The sequence below is a fragment of the Aspergillus homomorphus genome (genome assembly GCF_003184865.1).
Source record: "Aspergillus homomorphus CBS 101889 unplaced genomic scaffold BO97scaffold_5, whole genome shotgun sequence".
NCBI lineage: Eukaryota > Fungi > Ascomycota > Eurotiomycetes > Eurotiales > Aspergillaceae > Aspergillus > Aspergillus homomorphus.
In genome coordinates this window covers 416,085-438,612 of record NW_020291891.1, presented here as the reverse complement: position 1 = coordinate 438,612, position 22,528 = coordinate 416,085, and the positions used below count along the sequence as shown (strand labels likewise).

At 50.9% G+C, this 22,528-nt stretch overlaps 7 protein-coding genes across 7 annotated transcripts; 3 read left to right on the top strand and 4 right to left on the bottom strand.

The window, feature by feature from the left end:
- Window positions 1–1,362: 1,362 nt before the first annotated feature.
- BO97DRAFT_403446 (uncharacterized protein) lies at window positions 1,363–1,874 on the bottom strand. Its single transcript, XM_025694738.1, has one exon. It carries the CDS (start codon window positions 1,784–1,786, stop codon window positions 1,616–1,618), a length of 171 nt encoding a protein of 56 aa, XP_025554613.1. The 5' UTR covers window positions 1,787–1,874; the 3' UTR covers window positions 1,363–1,615.
- A 2,779-nt stretch (window positions 1,875–4,653) lies between these two features.
- Window positions 4,654–5,047, bottom strand: BO97DRAFT_212651 (uncharacterized protein). Its single transcript, XM_025690587.1, has 2 exons — window positions 4,989–5,047; window positions 4,654–4,920 (listed from the first exon to the last, which is right to left on the bottom strand). Exons 1-2 carry the CDS (start codon window positions 4,991–4,993, stop codon window positions 4,719–4,721), a joined length of 207 nt encoding a protein of 68 aa, XP_025554612.1. The 5' UTR covers window positions 4,994–5,047; the 3' UTR covers window positions 4,654–4,718.
- Window positions 5,048–6,637: 1,590 nt separating this feature from the next.
- BO97DRAFT_212615 (grainyhead-like protein) lies at window positions 6,638–9,495 on the top strand. The gene is made up of 5 exons (XM_025690586.1): window positions 6,638–6,812; window positions 6,903–7,037; window positions 7,180–7,698; window positions 7,748–9,042; window positions 9,100–9,495. Exons 1-5 carry the CDS (start codon window positions 6,799–6,801, stop codon window positions 9,417–9,419), a joined length of 2,283 nt encoding a protein of 760 aa, XP_025554611.1. The 5' UTR covers window positions 6,638–6,798; the 3' UTR covers window positions 9,420–9,495.
- A 4,007-nt stretch (window positions 9,496–13,502) lies between these two features.
- Window positions 13,503–14,329, bottom strand: BO97DRAFT_212592 (uncharacterized protein). The gene is made up of 3 exons (XM_025690585.1): window positions 14,224–14,329; window positions 14,042–14,148; window positions 13,503–13,989 (listed from the first exon to the last, which is right to left on the bottom strand). Exons 1-3 carry the CDS (start codon window positions 14,234–14,236, stop codon window positions 13,654–13,656), a joined length of 456 nt encoding a protein of 151 aa, XP_025554610.1. The 5' UTR covers window positions 14,237–14,329; the 3' UTR covers window positions 13,503–13,653.
- Window positions 14,330–16,293: 1,964 nt separating this feature from the next.
- Window positions 16,294–17,558, top strand: BO97DRAFT_212557 (uncharacterized protein). The gene is made up of 5 exons (XM_025690584.1): window positions 16,294–16,316; window positions 16,393–16,718; window positions 16,771–16,830; window positions 16,895–16,921; window positions 16,991–17,558. Exons 2-5 carry the CDS (start codon window positions 16,643–16,645, stop codon window positions 17,536–17,538), a joined length of 711 nt encoding a protein of 236 aa, XP_025554609.1. The 5' UTR covers window positions 16,294–16,316; window positions 16,393–16,642; the 3' UTR covers window positions 17,539–17,558.
- On the top strand, window positions 17,333–18,126 carry BO97DRAFT_212554 (uncharacterized protein). Its single transcript, XM_025690583.1, has one exon. It carries the CDS (start codon window positions 17,581–17,583, stop codon window positions 18,031–18,033), a length of 453 nt encoding a protein of 150 aa, XP_025554608.1. The 5' UTR covers window positions 17,333–17,580; the 3' UTR covers window positions 18,034–18,126.
- BO97DRAFT_363035 (CLH domain-containing protein) lies at window positions 17,835–22,474 on the bottom strand. Its single transcript, XM_025692482.1, has 4 exons — window positions 22,108–22,474; window positions 22,031–22,057; window positions 18,674–21,977; window positions 17,835–18,524 (listed from the first exon to the last, which is right to left on the bottom strand). Exons 1-4 carry the CDS (start codon window positions 22,435–22,437, stop codon window positions 18,220–18,222), a joined length of 3,966 nt encoding a protein of 1,321 aa, XP_025554607.1. The 5' UTR covers window positions 22,438–22,474; the 3' UTR covers window positions 17,835–18,219.
- Between the last annotated feature and the right edge of the window lie 54 nt (window positions 22,475–22,528).

Here is a 22,528-nt window from a genome sequence, read left to right as displayed (position 1 = left end):
TTCGTGTTTAGTCAACTCCAATCATGCTTCAGCGGAGGGATCATATTCATAATGGAACCAGATATTAGGGGAACAGGTGCAAATGATCGAATGTATCTCATGCGCCCAGACGAACCGGTTGATAACTCCCGGCGCTGGGACAGTCATAGATATTTCTTTTTTTGGTTGACGCGCGACCGGGGGTGGCGAGAGTGCTTCACTCTTTCTGGCTTACCTGCCTGTCTGGGCACATGTTTAGAAATATATGATTATCAATAATGAGTTTGCTCGAGTCAGTTCGGGTTTCCAGAACGATGGCTCCAAAAGGAGAGAGCAAAAAGAAAAAGGTACCTTTTTGTCCGACGTAGTGTACTTTTACTTTTTTTTTCCCTTTTGCCTTCTCCTTTTCTTTTCCGGTGCGGTGAGAAGCGAGGAAAAGAGCAATGCCATGAATATGGTGTGGATGCTTGATGTGGCACTGTTCACGGTGCCACACTTCTTACTGTAGAGTGTAGGGCCACAGACGTCCTTCTTTGGGCTCGGAGAATATATGCGGATTGCAAAGCGATAAAACAAAAATAAGTTTCGCTAACCCCTTTACGACAGCCCACTGAGTGGGGATCTGGATCTGATCATTGCTCGGCCAAGAAGGTATGATTCACTGTCATACTCCATATATTAAATCACGGAGAATGAGTTCCATACGGCTCTTTCTTCAGCCAATGATATGGCCCCGCGGGTGTGCCGGCAGTCCTCGCCTCAGTTTCTTGTCGCTCGCTTGGGATTGAACGGCGTGCAGGATTATTCATTATTCATGTTGATGTATTTGGGATATGGATGCAGGTGTGGTGGATGTTGTGTGTGTGGATCTGTGTGTGTCTGTAAGTAGGTATTCGGTCGCACTGCAGGAGACTGCGGGTGGATGTCTAGTGTGGTATGGTGTGGTGTGTGTGGTAGGTAGTGTGGGCGAACCGTTTCTCTCCCCACCCTCCTCCTGCTTGTCTCGAGATTTCCGTCTCGTCTCACTCGAGATCCGTACCTTAAAACAAAAGAGGATATGCAGTTTCCATACTACTACATACATACATACATACATACATACCACGAGAGAGAGTGCGGTACACTACCGTCTAGGACAAACTATAGTAATAACTTCCATGGGACATCGCCAGACAAACGCCCAATCCGGCCAAGCCTCCAAGAACCCGCTGCACCTCGACTGATGGGGTGCTTAAGGCTTCCAGTAGGGCAGGGAGCCAGTAACAAAGGAGAACCTAGCCCTGTGTACCGGTCAGCGGATATACCTTACTGCTACTTCCAAGGTATTTACATGCCGTACACCTATCCCGGCGGCGACAGGGACGGTCGACACATTTCATTGCGTGTCGTCTCGAGGCAAGTGAGGTGATTCGTCGCTCGATATGTCGTTCTGATGAGACTTGGGAAAGAAGCGTGTTATCTGTTCGGTTGTTGTTGGTGCAGTTCGCATGGTGGTGTGGATTCAAAATTCCATCAAACTCGACTGCCATCTCTCATTGCCGGTAGGGGGGAGGTATATATCACAGTGCCATCCGGCTTCCAGGGAACACTTGCATTCCCACGGCGAGAGTTACCAGACGGCGCATAACTCGATGAGTTAGTTATCTACAGTGCATAAGAAGCAGTCGTCCCAACGGTCGATCCTAGCTGAAATGTGATGCGATCCCTCAGGGATATGATCCGAGTGGTATGACAGGGGTATCTGCGAGTTTGAAACTGAGGATTTCCGTCCGACAAATCTAGTACCCCAGATTGTGCGAGCAGTCATATATCACTCCCACATTACTCGACAAAGGCGCTTCGAAAGGATCAGGGCCCTGGTCCAATTGCTGCTCGAGGATATCTGACTATCCGAGACCTCTATACAGAAGCCGCGAATCTCGCCCCCGGAGGAGCCGGATGAATGATTTGCATGTCGAGTACTATGTAGTAGACCAGAGCTAGCGCAATAGGATCGCAATGAACCTACGACGGTACTTTCGGTAATGGTACTCTATAGAGCCTAAGCTCGTCAGGTAAAAGGATGGCGATACTACTAGGTAGGTATGTATGTACAGTACATTGCCTAGGGCCGAGGATTAAACGTCATAGTGGATCAGCCAATTCATCCCTCAATATGCCATGCCCATAGGCATAACAATTGGTGAAGGCGATAGTTAGTTAGTGCGATTAATTCGACTACTTAGAATGCACTCGGTTTCTTTACTAAGAACTAAGATGGCATATGATGTAATCCGGGGACTCTCCCGCCCTTAGCGGAGACATGCCCTGATAGGCCCTCATTGGTCTGACCGACTGGGTCAGTCATCGCTCCCCTTGAACCGGGCCAATTACCCAGCAAATGATATCAATTGTTGTAATAGATTGTGATTACACTAAGCGATACACTTCTTGGGTTTCTCCGAGCATCATTTCCTTTTCTTCTTCCCCTTTCTCGCTTCCGTCAGCTGGAGCGGAAAAGAACGAACGAACCACTTGATGCTTCGGCCTTATCGAGACAAGAGGGCGGGTACGGCACGCAGCACGGACTGTGACGTAATGCGTCTGCTCGCTAGATGAGAAAACATTGCCAATGTTCGTTAGTTCAGGTTCCATTAGTTTAGATCGTTGGGTCTGAACCATTCATGAGCGTGTCCGTCGACGACTCATCTCAGTCTAGCCAGGTAGGAACATCGATGTATGTACTAGGTACCTTTCGTTACTATGTTCTCTTCCCTCTTACTAAAAAAGTACCGCCGCGGGGACTAACCAAACTGGGTCTGTCTAGTGCCTACCTCCCGTAATGTCATATCCAATACCTCTCCTATCACAATACGTGCGCTTTATGTAATAAGCTACTGGGGAGATCCGTCCGATGTGACCGGAGAGCCCTCTTTCTCATGTCGCTGATTGGCGGGTTTGCACTCCAAGCAATCCAGGCCGTTGAAAAGTCTAAACACACTTACAATCCTTATACAATCCACCCCGAGCCTCAATACACAGTTATATTACAGTATCAGAGAGTCAACCCCATGAGGGAAGGAAAGGTGGTGGAATATCAACGTTTGCATTCATCAGCGTCAGGAGGACACGCAGGGCTTAGATTGCGTTGCGGCATACTTTTTTGAAAGGGCTGGCTGCAGAAATAGGCGAGTACGATACCACCACATGTCTGTGCTTTCTAGGGTCGAAGCATTGTGTCATAAGCCATCGTCTAATGGTCTATCCGCAGGATACGGTTTAGCTAGAATATGGTTCAATGTTTGACCCCGTGCACGACAGAATTAAGCTCCCGGTCCAGATCCGACTCCATTCTAGGCGAGGTCGGACGTTTCACTTGATCAAGGCACCCTGCAATTGGGTGTTAATCCACCTGCCTTACCGACTCCCTCTATACAGACTCGTTCCTCCACTGCAGTGGCCTGAGATGCCGACCAATTAACGCGGTACCTTTTTGCCCTCCATGTCTACAGCCCTGAGGCTACTTACTACCACCCTTTTGGAATCATTGGACTCGCCACGAGTCATTCTGCTCATAGTGGATGTAGATTGTGAGACTCATCGTACCGTAGGCGCCTCCGATTCGATATGCTCCCTTCAAGATCATAGACAACAAACAAAATTCTTCTGGAACGCTAGGGAAGCCTTCGTATTACACACACACATCTGATCATATAATTGCGCTCGTACCATCATGGCCACGGCTCTTACTCTGTAAGATGATGATTGCAGATCGATAGGCCTTTACGGTCTGGCCGAATGCCTACTAAGGCAGTAGCACAACATTTTCTTCCCTTTTGACACTCACTTTGAGTGTCAGCGCCGGTCCCCACCATTAACGGGCAAGAACGGAGGTTGGGAATAGGGCCTCTGAGGGGAGAGGTGGAGGGGGGTGCATGGGGGAGCAGTAAGTAAGTGATGAAGATATTTCTAGATATCTATTCTCTTTCCTCAGTTTCCTGGGAAAACCCATGCGGCTGTTTAGACGGCGGGTGTCCACTGCCCTGCCCTAGTCCAGGCCTGGGATAGGATCGGATCGGGTTTCCCACGCCGAATGCGATCCTCCCAATCTCGTATGTTCTATCGCTTTCCGCAGCGTTGATGCGCACCGGCTTGATGTAAATCCTAGCCTGAATTGCCATGGGCTGGGGGAGGATCTCTACAAGCTCCATTGACCTAGTATGCAGGGAGTCCACCGATGGAGGTCAATTAGGTCGCCGGAGTAGGATGCTGCTTCGGCCCTCAACCCATTTGCTTGGTAAAGTTAGTATTGCTAGGGTAGTTAGTTAGTTAGTTAGTTTACCCTTACTACGACTGCTACCACTAATGGTAGTTACCTCCTACCATGCGGCATGTGGCAGCTAGCTTGTGGGCTACCTTTGATTCCCGAGGTCGGTAGCGATTAAGGTAAACACGTTCGAGAGCAACCTGCTCGCGATCTAACAGCAATAGACTTTGCGCATGTCTACTTGACTTTCCGGCTGTATGGATGCCTGATTTACCGCGCCTCTGGAAGATAAACACCCAGATCGTGGCTGAACCTGACGGCGCAGATAGTGTCTTCGGGGGAGGTAATCTGGGTGTGCAAGTTAGGGTATATCGAAGTCAATTAACGTCGACTTTCGATCGCCTGCATTAAACACGAATCGCGAAGGCTCCAGCCCCTGGGGCTCGGGAATGACGTAGATCATCTATCGTCCAGTGCTTGAAGAATCGGGAGATTAAGAGGGGAATGAATGAATGGTGGCATCCACAAATCTGGAATAGTTCTGCCGTATAGACTGACACGGTATTGAAGCGATAGGCGCATGGAGAGAAACGGAGGGGCGGGGCACCACCTGAACCCCAACGCACGCCAAAAAAAAAATCAACATACCGAATAAACTGTTAAATTGATTCAGATAACTCCGACGACTACCAACGCTAGATTGTGCTTAATATGGCAGTTGTCAGCTTTGCCTCTGCGCTAATGGATATACGGATATTCAGACCTCATTCTAAGATTGGGGGAAGGGGGGATCTGGGAACTGCCTCCCAGTGTGAATCTTCTTCTCTCTGCTATCACGCTTTCTCTTTCTCTTTCTAGAAACAGATATCGGGACCCGAGGGAGAGGTAAGAGATCTGGTTTAACTTCGTCTCCCTGATCTAACCACCTACCTTACTCTACTTATTGCACTGGACACATATAGATAGTACCAGTCAAGTCCAGTTGAGTGCAATTGGTATGATACAGTACCGGTAAGATAACGGCACTTCGAGGCGTTACCCAGCTCAGGTACTGTACCTTGGTAATACCACACCGGACATTACCCAGTAACCAGACCGGATCCACTCCTCCCCTCACAACCTCCCCACTGATTCCTGGGTCTTTCCTCTGTTTGAAATCCAATCCAGAAAATCATCTCGGAAACCGACCCAAACAACATTTATTTTGAGGGAAAAAAAGGGTGGAAAGGAAGTAAAAAGAAGAGAGAGAATACCACAGAGAGGACGCGCGCACACGCACACATACACACAGACCAGCGGAATTGAACTTTACGGAAATCAGTGAAAGGGACAGTGGGCAAAATAAGTTTCTGGAAGGTTTTGTCTCCATACCTTCACATTTGCGGATTTAGTTTTAAAATATTATTATTATTATTATTATTGTTCTCTCTTTCTCTCTCCAATTTTCTCAAACCGAATTTTAGAATATTATTCTTTTTTATCACTCAACCAACCGTTATTATTGCACGTCACCACGTCTTTTCCCATGTGGCCCCTTTCTCTTCTTTTATTAATAACTATCACATTCTTTCCACAAATCCTCCGAGTTCAAAAAGCCTTCTTAATCTCTTTGGACGGTTGTTGGACTTAGTCAAAGTCCTTCGGATCCTCACCCTCTCACCATCCATATCCACCCTACCTACTACTATACCGATTATTACTGGGGTGTTCGTCTTACCGTTCGGTCCCAAGCGCTTTTACCCTCTTCTCCTCTCCTCCTCGTTGCTACTTACTACATTACTACCTACTTACATTCACTACCTACCCTTTTCCCCCTCCCTCCCATTCCGTTCTCTCTCTCTCTCCCTCTTTCCCTCTCTCGCAACTATTTCCACCACCATTTGTACAGTTGCTTCCAGCATACGTATCCTTCGTCTTGCCTTCTCGAGAAACCTTCTCTCCGCCTATCTCCCTAACTCTTTGCAACCTTCGGTGTCTGTTCTCATATGACCGTCTGAGTAAGGGGCCTTGTTCAGCTATAAATCCGATACCATCCGGGTTCCGCTTCTCTTCAGCAACACTCGGACTTTCTCCCCCTCAAATTTGTTCTCCGCTCTTCGCAACCCAAACTTCCCCTCCTCCCCTCCCACCACCCCCCCGGCCCGTCCGATCTCAAACAATCATCTTCCACACCCTCTTCTCTGCTTGTGGTAGTCTCTGTGATCGCAGTCGTTCGCTTTCGGAAATCAAGTGAATTGTGATGTGATACCATAGACCGACTTTCTCAACCACGAATCCACCAAACTCTTTTTAGCCACCATTTCGGCTCAACTTTATCGGGAACAACGTACCATCGCCTCCCGATAAAACCAACCACGGCGCCGGTTCGGACATTGCTTGTTGATCCGAATGCCACCTCCATCTACAGTCGCCTCGCTGTTTTCCCCTGATTTCCATATCTCCCAATAACTTACCGGGCAATCTACGGTCAGACGAGAGGACTCAAATAAAAACAAAAATCAAGAATCCTTTAGAAAGCAATTTGACGGCACGGCCATAATTGAGAGGCCCTAACTGCGCCGATCCGCTTGATAATGTTTCGCAACAGGTATGTCGGTGTGCACCACAGAAATTGGATGGTGCGTCCTTTCGGGTCGCTAGCCTGTGCTCATGCTGACCGGTCTATTCTCCTCAACAGAAAGAACTCCCAGAAGCCCGATGATGAACTCATCACCAGATTCCAGAAGACTTTCCAGGACGTTGTTCCTCCAGTTACCAGCCGCAATGCCGCGCGTTTCGGTCAGGTCCCCGGCGGCCCAATTACTCCGGCTAGGTAAATACAACACGTCCTCCCCTTCCTGCAAATGCAGTCTTGCTCCCTCCCCCCAAAAAAGTTTCATTGCACGCCATTCCAAATGAGCCTGTATTCCAGATTGGCCTTGTGCACACGAGCTGACTCGATCATACGATGACAGGTTAAGCATGGACGGCGATCTAAAGCCCAACGATATCACGCCGCGTGCTACACACGACATGCGGTTCGCACAGTCATACGTCGACCCCAATGCAGTGTCCTATATCAACCCGATGAACCCTCATGGCTACTACACTCCGAACTCTGGGGGCCTGGGAGCCGTGTACCATAGTCAGGCGGGAGACTTGCATACCCCCGGCATGGGTTTGAGCATGATCACTCCCCTGTCTCTGCCCCAGCAGCTCTCTGCAACCACCATCAACACCGATCCTGCAACCATGGGTCTCGACCATTTCAATCCGCATTTCCTCCCGTCACACTTCCATAACCCGCAACCGTTTGCTCAACCGGCGACGTTTGCACCTGGTGCATTTGTTCCGACCGATACAGGTTACGATGCCATGGACGATTCTGTCGATGAAATGTCTCTAAATGATGTGGATATGCAGGGTAATGCTACTACTCAATTCGTCCCGTCGATGCAAGACGACCAACTCAGCATCCATAATCCCGGTGAAAGGTGAGCCAGAATTCTTACATGGGAGAGAGATCATGTCTAACCGGCACAGTTTTCGCTATCATGTCACCTTGCGCGCTCCAACGGCAATGATTAACCACCAAGCCGAGATACCCGTCACATATCTCAACAAAGGCCAAGCATATTCAGTATCTGTCGTAGATTCGACGCCCCCGCCGATGACCGGGCAATTGCTGAGGTATCGTACCTACATTCGCGTGTCGTTCCAAGAAGAAGAGCAAAGGGCAAAGCCAGGCGCTTGCTGGCAGCTGTGGAAGGAAGGACGAGGCTCCAATGAGGCACACCAACGAGGTGGCAAGCTGCAAGCGGTTGAGTATGTCGATCCGGTCCAAGGAGGCGTTGATGACGCGAAGAGTCGTCAGATTCAGCTCGAAAGTGCATCGTTTGATGGCTTCTGCGTGACCTGGACGGCGAATCCGACGACTGGATCGTCGGACTGTGCCATTTCTGTTCGGTTCAACTTCCTGTCGACGGATTTCAGTCATTCCAAGGGTGTGAAGGGCATTCCGGTCCGATTATGCGCGAAAACCGAAATGCTTTCGCCTGATGAAGTGGCTTCGGGCCCGGGCAAGGAGCCAGAGGTATGCTATTGCAAGGTGAAACTCTTCCGCGACCATGGAGCCGAGCGGAAGTTGTCCAACGACGTCGCCCACGTCAAGAAGACAATCGACAAGCTTCGACAGCAGATCACTCAGGCGGAGCTAGGAGCTGGCAGTTATGGCAAGCGGAAGCGGAGCAGCGGCTCAATCGCCCTGAAGGGTGCCGATCCTCGCCCCGCCAAGATCACGAAACACAAGCGAACATGGTCCATGAGTTCACAGGACGCACCGGGCAAGATGTCATTGGAAGATGATCTGCACGCCAAACTTGCGCTCATGCAGGACATGTTCACGTCAACCCGGCCAGTGAGCATTCTAGGACTGCGAGGAGAGGACGAAGACGATCCGGATCTCTTTCCGGTTGCCTTGCCCGAATCGCGCGAGTTCATCAAGAGAGAGAACAGCCGCAGCTCTCGGTTCAGTATCGACGGAGTGTCCTTGCACGCCGTCTCACCCACGAGCAGCAGCATTTCGTTGAACTCACCTTGTCACCCTCCGACTACGCAGTCTAATCTCTATTACGACTCTGGGTATCACGGTTCCATGAACAACTCGAGAGAGAATTCACACCCTTGTTCGGAAGCCATGGGCGACAAAACTTTGTTGAAGCATCCGGTCAAAGTTCAGAAGGTCGCAGACAATGACAACGCCGTCCCAGTGGGCTACATCGAAGCAGTAGATATCGATCCAACCTACAGGCCCCCAACAGAGCGACCAGTCAGACCTAGTAAGTTACTATACCCATATAATGTGTGTTCGGACGCGATATTAACCCGGATATCAGTTGCATGTTTCTACGTCCGGTTCCCGCGGAATGATCAGTCTCAGGATGATTATTACCGTGCTGTCTACCTGACGGAGCGCACCGTGCGAGACCTTATGGAGAAGATCTCGATGAAGCAGCGGATCGACCCGCGACGTATCGTCCGGGTGCTCCATGTCAAGCAGAATGGCCTGAAGATTATGGTCGACGACGATGTTGTTCGTGAACTGCCAGATGGCCAAGACATGGTAGTCGAGATCTCAGAGACGTCCACTTTCGAAAGTGCGGCGGCTACAGGCGCAGAGAGCGCGAAAACTGTCGAAGTCAAGCTGAGCTACTAATATGTCTTCAACTGACGGAGACATTGACGATACTTCCCCACCCTTTCATTTTTGCGTAAAATCTTCTCTTTCAAATCCCTTCTGCTTATTGATGTCTGGAATCAAAAGCATTGGGGCCTTTCTCTCTCGGGTGGCTTATTTGTTTTTTCACCTATTTTCTTTTTCCATGGGCGCCTGGTGCGTGGTGAAAAGGTACAGTGCACTCATGCTTGAGTGATATATACCTTCGTGTTCTTGGGTTCATCGGAGTTTGGGGATTCCATTCTTGCCGTTCATAACATCTGCCACGGGGGCAGGTGAAGGGGCGTTCGTTGGAATAGGGAATAATACACGAGTTCCCTAGCAATGATACCCTGTGATTATATTGCATCTCGAAATGTTTTGTCGCGACTCTGTGCTATATGGTTTTCATGATATCCTAAACATGTCCTTGCTTCGACAATGTCTTATGGGCTTTTTTTTTTACTTGGGAATACACGACCTCGCATATCTTCTGGTTGAGATTGGTTGGCTTGCCATTTTTCGAAGATCTGGTTGAGGTATGAGGAACACGAATAGATACCCTGTCCATTTTTGTCGGAAGTATTTTATCTGTCTTAATTGTTGCTTAATTCCTCTTGTGTGTTATCTCCACTCTTGCTGTTTTCGGGAAGTAGAAAACAGATCCATGATCTATCTATGATTGAAGCTTTTACTCGGGAACAACTCTCTGGATGAACGTTACCTACTACCTACTACCCAAGACTGTCCTTTCTTTCCTGATGAAACTTTTTCTTACTTGCGTGCTCCTGTCTAGACAGGGTATCATCATCATATGTGCCAGAGAAAGAAAAAATAACAAACCTCTTATACATGGGACCAACCTAGTTTCCGGATCAGGGATCCACCTTTTATTTTGGTGTGAGTCTGTATCATTCAGCAGGGCCGGAACTTAACGGGATCGTCAAACAAAGGGAAGAAACCGATGGGATGAAGGCGGACGCATCAGAACCAACGAACAGGTAGATCGAGGGGATGCTGGGGGGGGGGGGGAGGCGGGCGCGGAAAGGTACTTAGATGGTGGTCATTTTAACCTTTTCTCATTTAGGACTAGAGTGAGTGTGGTATTGTTACCGAAGGGGGGGAGGGAGGGAGGGAGCACTGTTTGATGGGTATGGTTAGTATAGAATGGAGGTGGTAAGTCCAGAACCTCCGGCATTCCGTTCATAATTTACTTAGTAGGAAATTATGAATACTTAAAAGGATCGCTTCCCTTTGCAACAACAACAATGACATCATCGCGTAGTCTTTTAGCGAAAAAAAGTGGGGCAGAACCATCGGGAAGGACTCCCGGTCATGGTTTCTGATAGCGGAGGTTGTAAAAAATAATAATACCAGGTGGGTGGGAGCCTTTCTGTACTCGGGATCGAGAACTGTATGATAAAACCGATCACTTTCGAGGATCGGGCATTGGATCTAGCTGGGCTGGCTGGCTTGACTGGGGCACTGTCTGTTTGTCTGTCGAATTCTATCGCCTGCCAACGAGAATTGGAGGTTATATGGTTTACTGGTGAGTGTATTTGATTTCCTCGGTACGAAGGGAGGGGAGGGGGGAATGTAGGTGGATCCCCCCCCCCCCCCTCCTCCTCTTACCCCTGCTGGACACGTTTCCTTCTTCTCTTGCTATTGTTGGTTGGTTTGTACGTAGGCTAGGTGTACTTTGTCTCGGCTATTTACCCGACTTGAGTTATAGAGGGAATCGTACTATGTATGTCCTAGGTTGTTTAGTTGGGTGGGGTTGGTTCGGAGTGCTTTGTATTGTAGGTCTGGATTAGAGAACTGGCTATTCTACTCTTAGGGATGGAGTGCGAAGTGTATGGATATATCTCATGGATTCTTTCTCAAGGAGTTGAGTTGAGTTGAGTTGAGTTGAGTTGGGATGGGTGGGATGGGTTGGGGGGTTATCATGCATGTTACCCCCCGGAGGGGGACTATACTGTCCGGGAATCCGGCAATCCGGCAATCCGGTCTGTATCTAGGACGACGATGACGACGACGACGTGTTTCCTGCTTGGAGAGTACTATGTACCACTGTCTGCGCCGAGATCAATCGATTCGAGATCGGAGGTTCAGTAACTACAGTGCCCGAGGGCAGTACCGGCTATGGTTGGTCGATCAGATATTCTACTGCACGGCGCTAGGTAAACGAGCTTCATACTTCAACGAAGGGACTAGTCTCTAGTTCTGGACTAGAGGGCGTGCTTTAGTCTCAGCTGTTTCTGGCTGTCTGTCGGAGGTAAAAGAGGGGGGAGGAGGGGTTCTAGACCTCCGGAATAACATCAACAACAACAACAGATTTTTCTATACGAACGTTAAGTTAAGTATAGGGTTTAGCTTGAGTCTCTCCCCTAGGCTAGTCCCTAGCCTAGGAGAAAGAGTGTGAGAGGGAAGGGGGGGGGGAAGGTTCAACGCCGCCCTCGCCTAATGCTTGAGTCTTAGCTAGCTAGCTAGCTAGCTATGTCCAGCACTGCAGTCCAGTCTCTAGTGCCCGTTTCCTAGGATGGGGAACCTATCCCCTGTGCATCAATCTGAAGTGCTAAGTACTAAGTAAGTAAATATACAAACTAAAACACAGATCCGTCAATCGGAAGCCACCAATTGCTCCTGTATACCGAGCTAAAACACTACAGGTATGGGGGCTGGTACGATTCGAGTCAGCTGGACCGGACCGTAAGGCTGAAGGCTGTAAGGCAAGACGGACGGAAGAAGGAATCGAATGGTGTGGAATTCTTTTTTTCTTTCCTCATGCGCTGCGTTGTTTAAGCTGGAGGATTGGTCGGGTTCTAGACCGTCGGGGTTGGACGGTGCGGTGTACACTACGGAGCTCGGGTTGGCAAAGTTTACAGGTTGGGGGGGGGGGTGGTTGTCTTTAGTGCATGTCTCAGGATGGGGCTAAGGTTGGATATCCGGAGGCTGGAAAATGAAAGTATCGCTTGGACTTCTACGGCATGTTCTTTGCTAGCTGGCTTACTGCTTACAGAGTACTGTAAAGGTAAATGTAAGTGTAAGTGTAAGTGTGAGTGTGAGTGTACGCAGCGGAATTGTGGGCCGTTGTGGATGTTTGTTGGGATTCGAGGAGAGCTCTGTTCGATATCGGCATGGCCCTGGCTGACATTAACTACCCCTACTAAGAAGTGTACGGAGGATGTCTATCGATAAGGAACGATGTTATGCACCTTCCTATTCGGAATTTCGGAGTGTGAGATCCTTCAAGAGAGTAGTCTATCGATGTCTTCTTTTGCTCTGTTTGTGTGTGCGCTTAGTCTACCATTATCCAAAGCAGCCCCTACCACAGTAGATAAATTAGTTAGTTATCCATGAGCCGAGATATCAATGACGTCACAGCTAGGGCGGCACATGGCGCCGCCGCTCCCTCGCTCCAGCCCGGACCTCGGTACCACTTTGGGGCTTACGAGTAGTTTCTCTTCCCGAGTTGTCGTCCCTCACGCTCATTTTCTTTTTATCCCATAGCGTACTGAATTTCAGGTTAGACCTATGGTTTTTCTCCCACATGGAAACAAAACAAAACATGAATCTGGGTGTGTGTGTGTGTGTGAGGAATTAGAACAGAATGAGTTTGTAAATCATATGTTCCAGACTTGTCGTTCCAATGGTTCAGGTCGAACTTTTTTCCCCTTCTTCTTCTGCGATAAACCATTCTAATTCCCGAGAGGTCTCCGGGAATGGGAAAACAAATCACCAAAGAGAAATGCCGATCCACCAATCACTTGTCTCGGAAACCATATTGCCGATCTCGTGGAGGAAGTAAGATGTGTTCCATCGCGAGCGGGGGAGTGATTCCGTGTGGTAGAATGGATCGAGGGCCTTTCTTTTTCTTATTTTATTTTTCTTTTTCTTTTACTTTTGGGATGGTGTCTCGATTTGGGTATTAGTCTAGTTTCGGATTTCCGAACTTGCTAAAGGTTTACATGCGAGGGAGAGTAGATCTTTCTTGGGTTCTGGTCGTGTGAGTTTGTTGTTGATGTTGTCTGTCTTGTCTATCGGTCTGTGAGAGGAGCAAAACAATTCGCATTTCATCTTGTTGAGAAGTAGATCGGCTGGACTATTCTGACTAGTGTTACATGTATATGTACAACGACCAGTCCGAAGTCAAGGGCCCTACTTCGGTTGAGGTGGTGATGCATGGATGGGGGAATCTGTGTTAGCGAAATGGGATACAATTGGAGCAGGCGCATCAGAAAGATGGAGGAAGGTACTCCGTAGAAACCTCTAAAGAAATTTTGATTTCCGTTCGGTCTGACACGTCCCCCCTCTTCATTGTGGGCTGTTCCCTTCTATTGGGATTTTCACCCTCACCCACTAAAATTCTGTCCCGAATTGTTCGGAAGGGGAACAAGAGGGCGAGAGAGGGGACGAAAGGAAGGGGAATTCCAGCTCCCGGGGGACGAAGGAGGAGGAGACAGCAGCTGGCCCTGAGCATGACGTCATAGAATCGGTAGGGGCACGGAGAAGAGGAAGATCTGGCCCGTCCAGCTGAGCAAAAATGTACGATGTCGTCATACCTGCGCTGCTAGTTCCTGTCAGGTTCCTTGGAAATCCGGACATAGTGCGCTGCAACCCACAGATTTTTCGCTCTCGGTTTGGGTTCCATCTGGTTTCGCTCGGCGCTGACTGAGAAAAATTAATTCGCACTCCACATACGGATCGTGCCGATGTGAGGGCTCCACCGCTGGTAATTTTTCACCCATTTTAGCGCCGTTTGCCTGCAGGAAGGGCGCGTTTTCGCCGTATTGAAATTACATACCAGCTGTAAGCATTACGAACTCCAAACCGCCGGGCGGTGGGTATCGTATGTATCACGCCGTATGGCTAGCTAGGGGTCCCTGCTGTTGGAATGCCAGAGGGCGGTGGACTGACTGGAATGAGACATGTAAATATGAGTAAAGGAACGAGAAGTACTGTTATGGGTGGCTGGCGTCGGGCGGTTTTCGTTGACATCGAAGATGGCGCTAAGTAGGGTATCCTGGATCAGGAACCACCCGGTGCTGTCCTCGGCAGTTGGGAGTAATCGACAGGGGAAAACTAGTTCGTCGTGCTCCGATCGGTCAGCCGGCGCTTATAGATTGCTTGTCTCGCTCGGTTGCGCAGCAGGGGCCGAGGGATATCGATCTACAGGTTCCGGGAGCGTTGGACACGAGGTGGTTGCCGCCGGGTGCAGCAGGAACCTCAAGCCCCGGAAAAGAACGTTGTCAGGTGTTGGTAATGGTATGGCGGTTTTGGCTGCAGGTGTCAGCCCAGGTAGGGCTCGTTAGGCTTTAAGGTTGATTTTAAACGTGCGTGAAGAGACGTTTGGGACCGCTTTGCCACGGGGGATCGCGAACTGCCAGAATCCTCTGCTCGATCTCTGCTCGATCGTCGATTGATTGGTGGATCGGACTTGGGGATAGTGACACTTGCAGCCGTGGAGACGGTAGCTTATCTGTGTTAACCTCCGCAGCTAACGTTGCTGGTCCATCGCGGAAGGAAATGGATATTTCGTCCATTTGGAGGTATCCCGGGTGTGCAACAACGAACTGCTCAGGGTGTTGGTCCATGAGGGGGTGACAAAGGGGAAGAGATGAGACCTGATGCAGAGTGGGTCACCTGTCAGTGCACAGCTCTGTCACTCGGAATAGCATCATAAGTTGGGGCGTCGGATGGTGAGCATCCCTTCTTGGCTGCGGCTTGATGCATACCCTTCCAAAGAACCGCCTCACCAAACCCCTCCAATTGAGCCATGAAATGAAGCTCTCTAATTTTGGTTGCTCACATTCTCTGGTGTAAGTATAGACTGTGGCGTATGTAGTGCATAAATCAGTCAGCCAGATGAAGAAGGCAGGCCCCAGAAAATCAGGATGAGGGGAGCGGCGCAGATACCTGAGTTCATGCATTGTGTTGCCAGAATTGATAGCCAGTTTAAGACATTCTAGGCCGATCTAGACCTGCCGTTTCTCTATCATCCGGGACTAGCTTGAAACCTCGTCGAGAATAATCGATAAGCTATTCGCTAAGGAGAAGTCTCCCGTGCAGCATGGGACCGAGACAGATGCATACTGTCATAGCTGTCATAAATCATGGAGATTAGCGTCGACGGTGAAGAGAGGACGGTGTGGACAGGACAAGGCCGTGAGGTCACGGGAATTGGTGTAGTTTCTGGTGTTGACTCCAAGCGCCTGGCCTGAGCCACAGGCACATGTCGCCAGAATGATCCGAGCAGGGGAGAGAGGATCCCTCCAGCCACCGCTGGCGTAGCGTCCGATCTGACTGTACTGTATCTGATAGACTTGGTACTATTTGACCAGTTTGAGTCTAGCTGCCGTTGAGCTTATTCTTGCACTGGGATGAACTCTTCTCCGTTCTCGTTCTGTATGGAGGAATAGTCAAGCTCGGAGATGTGGAACTCAATTAAGCGTCTTCAGGCGTGCACCACTTAGAAGGTGCCCTTTGTAAATGTATCGCTGAGAAGTGAAGAGTGGATGGTCGTATATACATTTCTTGATATCGAAGTAACCCACAGACATACATTTTGCAGAAGGAATGAGCTGGCATAAGTGTCAAGTGCTTTGACAGCTGCAAGTACTCACCTATAATTATCCTTTGAGTGGGTGGATGGTGGCGATGCTGTAAGTAGTTTCACTCCCCAGGATGTACTGTAGAGCTTGCATGTATGTGCAGTAGATGTGGTCTCAGTCAGAAGGCAAGCAGGCAAGTACTTGAAGCTGTCGGTTTCATTCTCCCTTTCACCCCGACACCAGCTGGCATCAAGATCTGCCTGGTTGCTGTATGTCTGAGTGAATGGAGGGGGCAAGTCTGCCTTTCTACTGGTGGCTTTGCCCTCTTTGTCACACCGTGTGAGAGGTGAGGTCTTTGGTGCCCCTTTCCCGATTAGGATGTTTTCACACCTTCCCACTGACGATAACACGCACGTTCACAGCGACACCTGACCAGCTTCTGTTGTTATCTTCCCCCTTCCTCTTCTCTCTCTCTCTCTCTCTCTTCTTTTCTTCAACTTCTCCATCCTCCTCCATCTTCCCATTTCAAACCCAAACCTCTCTCGCTCCCTCGTTCGCTCGCTACCTTCAACTACATTCGTTCCATTCAACCCCCAGACTCCAATCTCAGTTACCTCGTTCGTTAACCTCTTCCGCCTTAAGCCAAGAAACAGCAGTTCTCAATCGTTCAAAATGTTCTTCAAAGTTCCTCTCAAGTTCGCAGTCTTGTTGACCGTCTGGTTCTTCGCAACCATGACTTTGGCTACTGGTAAGTGTCACGCGATCATCGTCGTCAATGATTCAGTCTAACCACGGGGCAGAAACTTTTGCTAATGTCGGCAACGTCTATGACGACGAGGTCTTGATTGCCATCCCCATTGGTAAGTTACACCGAGCTCAGAGCGCATCTCAAGCTCAGCTGTTCTGATACCTCTGCCTCCGTAGCCAAGCGTGAGCTCGATCCTCGTGACGGTATGTGTCCCTTCCTCCAGCTCGCTCAAAATCTTCAAGTAAAGATCCTAACCAGTGTCTTCTCAATAGTGACCATTATCAAGACAATTTGCGAGACCTCAACCTCAGTGATCTCCGCTACTGCCCCTGCGAACCCACCCGCGGCGGGCACCACTGTTGTTGAGCTCCCTCCTGCCAACCCTACTGGTCAGCCCTCGAGCCCCTCGGAGTCTCACGGTGCTCCTCCTGCTCATCCTACTACTGTTCCTGGTACTGTGGTGCTGCCTCCTGTGACCTCGAAGCCTGAGGGAGTTTCTCCTACCTCTGCGCCTGGCACTACTGTGCAGCCTCCTGTGACTTCCAAGACCGAGGCAGTCTCGAGCCCGACCTCAAACACTCAGGCGACTCACAGTGTGCCCTATACCAGTGCCTCTCACTCGTCTTCCCCTGTGTCGTCTAGTGCGCAGAATGTCACTCACTCCGCTACCACTCTGACCACTGGCGCGACTAGTACCTCAGCTGCCAGTAGCACTCACACCACCGCGCCCCCTTCGAGTGCAGCTACTGGTCTTAATGGTATGCGTTCTGCTGCCATCCTGGCCTTTGTAGCAACTTTCGTTGTCTTCTTCAGTATCTAAGCAGTTCGTCGGTTGCTCTAGTGCGATTTTCATCAGTGGCTTATGGGTTGGGGGATTTGGGTACGGGGACCCAGTGTGACTGAACCCCTTTCCCCCTTGCTGTTGGACATCTGGTGCTTCTATGTTTCCTTTTATGTCTCATGTCGGGATGCAAGGCTTGTCGTGTGCCGTTCCCAGAATAATTTGTGCTGTCATTTGCTAATTCCAGCGGTTGGTCACCGCCTAATTTCATCAAAAAGTCTTCAGACCTTCTTTGACTATGCTCGCACAGTATTTCGCTACTACCATGGGTATCTCCTAAATATAAAACATACATGGCCCAGTTGCTCCGTGAGCGATAGTAGAACCTGTTCGTCCCCATCCTCCTCCAACCCATACCCATACCGAACACTGCCATACTCGACCAGCTCCATTCTGACCATGGCGGCCCCTCTATCCAAAGACATGCAGGGCGCCAAGGGGAGTGCAGCTCCAATGCTGCAGAGCGTTACTTGACGTGAGGGACGTTGTCTCCGCAGTCACCCAGCACGAAGTTAAGCAGAGGCAAAGCCCGAGAGCGAGTCGAAGAGCCTCACACCGACCCTCATCCCCATGAACCACCACCCACCACAAGAACCCACTCGTAACAAAAAGAAATTGAGACATGCCTATCTGTCGGTCTGTCTGTCCCGCCTTCGACCACTACGCATCCGAGTCCCCGAGGGCATTCAATTCCTTGGCCAATGTACATATACGACATCCCTCACCGATCCGGTCCCGAAGCAACCGCGCCGTCGTCACCTTGGGGCCGACCGTTCGCGACGTCGACGTTGAGATGTCCTCGAGCGTGATCGTGCGGGACGGCGAAAACGGTCGCGGCGTCTGCACCGCCGAGCGGCTGTATGGCGTGGTCGTCGGACTGCTTGTGTTTGTTGATTCCGCTGACGCGTGGATATGTGAGAGGTGGAATACGTGCCCGCAGGCGAACCCCACCAGGATTTCCTTTTCTGTTTGTGGTGCGTTAGTTGAGGGGGGTTTTTTTTTTTTGTTTATGAGTGAGTTATAGTGTCGCTGGGAAAGTGTTTAAGGAGCTCGGGGACAAAGGAGGAGTAAACGGGAAGGGAAGGGCGGAAGAAGTCTGCCTGGGCTCACTTACCGTTGGCGCGGAAAGGCCGACTACACCCTGCACAGCGGCCTGCTGGGGCGGCGGCAGAAGAAGACGACGGCTGCGTTGCTGCGGTTGTGATTGTCGTCTTCTCGGTGACTGCGTCGCTTGTTGCGGTGGCTGCTGCTGCGTCTGTCGTTCCGGCGGTGAGGGGACGTTTGTCGTGGGGGTGATGGTGATCCTCCTGGATGATGTTGAATTTGATTCCACGGCGTTGGCCGCGGCGGAGGGTGTCCATGCCGACGGCGACTCCGCTTTGGAGGACTTTGGCCGCGCCCTGGCTGATGCTAGCTTGGAGGTCGTGTTCGCGGATCATGCGGGTGAGCCCGTCGCGGAGCCCCTCGATCTCGAGGCCGCTGGGGATCCGGCGGACGAGCTTGATGGGGTCGATGGAGGTGCCAGCCTCGACCAGGAGGCCGTGGATAAAGCGCGGTTTGTCCATCGAGTAGTCGAGAAGGTCTTCCCAGAGGTCGGGCTCGTTCTGCGCCTTGGCGAATTGGATGGCTTGCGAGACGTCCTTCAGATCCGAAAGGATGAGGTTCAGCGCGCGTTTCGTCTGGCCCGTCTTCGAGAGGAGATAGATGAGCTCGGGCGTGAAGTGGCGCGTCTCGCAGATGTTGAGCGCCAGGTCGAAGGCGTAGGAGGTGCTAGTCTGGAGGAATTCCATGAGCAAGGGTCGGTCGTAATCGGCGAAAAGCTCGATGGCCGTGTCGGCGAAGTTGTCTACAAGTGCTTTGCCTTCGTCTGCTGCGAGCTTGCTGGCCGCATCGCGGATGTGGGCAAAGTGGCCCCGTCGGGGTTTCGCGACGCCGTGAGGCAGGGATTCACCGCGCCAAAGAGCCCGAAGGTAGAAGTAGAGGTAGAGGAGTCGGTTGGCCGCCTGCAGTTGCTCGACGACGAGTTCCGGTCGCACGATACCGGTGTACGCCTCGCTTACGAGAAGCTTGATCGGCTCGGCAGTAAGCTCCTCGAGCTCGGACGTGGGTGCCGTCTTCAGCTGTTCCTTGGATACCCTGATGAGGATAAAGGCGGGAATGTCGTCTGTCAAGGTGTCAAGTAGGCGGTGGTCCTTAATCAACGCCATTGCCGTGTCTGCGTCCTGGAGACGGATGTAGCAATGTAACGCTTCGCCATAGTGGCCTCCCGCCAGGTACAACTTGGCAAGACACTTTGACAGAATACGCCACTCTTCCGTTTCAGTGGTCAATTCGCTGAGCTGCTCCTCCACTGCTGTCGCGACGTTGTTCGCATCGAAAAGGTCGAATGGCCACCGCTCGACCAGTTCGCTGAACTTTGGCCGGTTGTGCGCCACGTAATGGCCAAGTATAGTCTCGTAGAGGTTCGCAGACAGCGGTGGGCGCATATTCAAGGGAACCACAGACGATATCTCGTCTAGCTTGTCCTTTTCAATGAACTTCCAGGCCCAATGCTCCCATCTGTGTGTGGTGTCGATCGCTTTGGTGCAGACCTCAGCGGCTTCACGCCACCGGTCTTGCTCCACCAATTGCTCTATCCATAGTTCACCAATGCGACGCTTTTCTTGCTGCGCGGCGGATGCGGTGGTCCGAGCAGTAGTGGTAATGACAGAAGCTGCATCGTCGATGAATGATTCCCCGAAGCTTCCTTGAGATATAGAAGGCGTTCCGGGTATGGTGTCGTTGAACTCGCTTCCAGATCCCGCTGCTTCAGGATGTTCCCTGAGCAATGTCCATGCTTCCTCGTATTTCTCATGTGCATCCAGCCACGCCAGCCTGTCCGAGAGATCTCTCTTTAGCGCTACTACGCAATCATACGGGCTGTGGACAAGGATCTTAGGTCCAATGCTCCCTGCCATGTCCTGAATCTCTTTAGAAAGAGGCTCCTCGGCGGGTACTCGCCGTGAGGCAAAGATACTTGGTGCCCTACTAGAGCCCTTGTCACCGCTGCTGGTAGTGCTGCGGATGCTAGCACCGGAGTTGAAAAGTCGCACAGGATAGAATGTGGCATCCCAGAGACCGTTTCCGATGGTCTCCAAAGCTCCCCTTTGCGAAGCGGGCACGCTCGTTTTCCATGGAGGCAGGATGCACATATGGTAGTCCGAAGAGGTGAGCGTCTCAAAGCGGCTGGTTGAGAGGCTGTCGGCACTAATTTCTGTTTCCGTTTCAAGGTCGATAATTCGGAGTTCTGGCTCAAGACCTCTAGGGCGACGACGCGTCGCAGTCTGACGACCTCCATGTTTGCTGCGGTCTTCTTCGGGAATATCCTGTTCTGCCTCCATGTACGCAAGAACAACCAGAAGTTTGGGTGTATACAAGGAGATACCGGAGATAACACAGTCGGTTCGTAGGATTGTGGTTACCTCAACAGACCCAATCTTATGATCCCTGTTATTCTTGCTTGGTCTATCAGGGTAGACGTCAATTACCCAGACAGTTCCACCCCAACCCACAACAAGTTTCTCCACTTTCTCTCTGACAATTGTTGAATGCACTGATGCAGAGCTTTCTGTTTGGGTCGTGCCTCTCGTTTGCAGACTGTCATCAATATCGAGTGCGTTCTCATCTACCCATTCAGCATGTGCTTTCCACACGCTAGCCATCTCCTCCCATCCGGGACGATTAGGACGATCGATGTGGCTGACGCGTTTCCAAGCAAACTCCGAGTCAGCCGAATCGAGGTGCAGATTCGACCGCATGATCTTGATACCTTCCTCGTTCACCCAAACAACATATTTACCCGACAAAGACCACTTGATCGTGCTGATTGCACCTTCACCACTATGCAAAACAGTATCCTTTCCAGTATTGGCCCCAAGGCCTATCGACCCAAGCCAGCTGGAGGCAGCAGCAGCAGCACCGCCCATGGTCGTTGAGTTCGTGCTAACACCTACTCGGCCTCCAACAGTGAGGATGAGGTCACCCGCACGTCCACCCGACAGATATGCTCTATCACTCTTGTACTCCGGCGACAGTGCGACGGCTTGAACCGGCCGGCCAAAGTTTCGCAACAGGACATCTTTCGAATCGAGTAGGGATGCGACGCAAACGTTCCCATCAATCGAAGACGTAGCAATATATATTGAGTTGGAGGGCGTCGAAGGAATGGCTGGCTGGTTCTGTCTCTGTCTGCCACGGAGGCTTGCGGTGCCCGAAGATAACCTGGAGGCGTGTTCTGGGTCGTCTGCGAATCGGCCGAAATACTCTGGTTTCACGTTCGGTAAAGGAGAAGGATAAGGTGAAATAGAGACCGAGGTAATGCTCGCCGAATGTGCGTGATAAACACGAAGAGAACGTAATTGGGGTACCGACAGCACATGCTGCGGACTTGTCAGTGTCCGCATGAACTTGACCTGGACAACGAGCTACTCACGATGTTTCCGTTATGCGTGCCAATGACCTAAGCTGTCACTCAGCATAGATTTCTCTTAAATTGATCATTTGTCCTACCATTTTGTCCCCAGCAGCCAGAAAGGAGCTTGTTGCATCTCCATTGCGGTACACCGCCCCAAAGTGCTTGGTCAGATAAGCATACTTGAGACGCGGTTCCTCGTCCTCCTCCTCGTCTTCGTCATCCTCTTCTGACTCATCGTCATCATCCCCAGCTTCCGTTTCGCTTTCCGTCTGTTCGCCATTGCGACTATGGTCTGTCTCCTCGAGCTCATCGGGCTGGGAGCGGTGATTCCTGTCCTCGGATGTACTTCGGCTAACGTGGGAATCGGGGGCGTGACTGTCCTGGCGGACACTCTCAGTTGCCTCTGTCGCGCCAGGCGCGTCCATGGCGAGAGCCTAATCCGTACCTGGAGCTCTGTGGGACTGGGCGCCTGCGAAGGGGAGAAGCATCCCAGCGGTCAAGTGGTAGACGGAGCTA

What these genes read in the sequence shown, in the direction of transcription:
- BO97DRAFT_403446 (XM_025694738.1), bottom strand. Translation starts at nt 1,786, where the DNA reads ATGACTGCTCGCACAATCTGGGGTACTAGATTTGTCGGACGGAAATCC.
- BO97DRAFT_212615 (XM_025690586.1), top strand. An exon ending in GGCCCAATTACTCCGGCTAG is followed by an intron (nt 7,038 to 7,179) that starts GTAAATACAACA and finishes ATACGATGACAG; the next exon opens with GTTAAGCATGGACGGCGATC. An exon ending in AGAGCGACCAGTCAGACCTA is followed by an intron (nt 9,043 to 9,099) that starts GTAAGTTACTAT and finishes CCCGGATATCAG; the next exon opens with TTGCATGTTTCTACGTCCGG.
- BO97DRAFT_212592 (XM_025690585.1), bottom strand. An exon ending in AAACCGAGAGCGAAAAATCT is followed by an intron (nt 13,990 to 14,041) that starts GTGGGTTGCAGC and finishes GACAGGAACTAG; the next exon opens with CAGCGCAGGTATGACGACAT.
- BO97DRAFT_212557 (XM_025690584.1), top strand. Translation starts at nt 16,643, where the DNA reads ATGTTCTTCAAAGTTCCTCTCAAGTTCGCAGTCTTGTTGACCGTCTGG. An exon ending in AACCATGACTTTGGCTACTG is followed by an intron (nt 16,719 to 16,770) that starts GTAAGTGTCACG and finishes ACCACGGGGCAG; the next exon opens with AAACTTTTGCTAATGTCGGC. An exon ending in CTTGATTGCCATCCCCATTG is followed by an intron (nt 16,831 to 16,894) that starts GTAAGTTACACC and finishes CTGCCTCCGTAG; the next exon opens with CCAAGCGTGAGCTCGATCCT.
- BO97DRAFT_212554 (XM_025690583.1), top strand. Translation starts at nt 17,581, where the DNA reads ATGGGTTGGGGGATTTGGGTACGGGGACCCAGTGTGACTGAACCCCTT.
- BO97DRAFT_363035 (XM_025692482.1), bottom strand. Translation starts at nt 22,437, where the DNA reads ATGGACGCGCCTGGCGCGACAGAGGCAACTGAGAGTGTCCGCCAGGAC. An exon ending in TGGCTGCTGGGGACAAAATG is followed by an intron (nt 22,058 to 22,107) that starts GTAGGACAAATG and finishes GTGACAGCTTAG; the next exon opens with GTCATTGGCACGCATAACGG. An exon ending in TCGGCCTTTCCGCGCCAACG is followed by an intron (nt 18,525 to 18,673) that starts GTAAGTGAGCCC and finishes CACCACAAACAG; the next exon opens with AAAAGGAAATCCTGGTGGGG.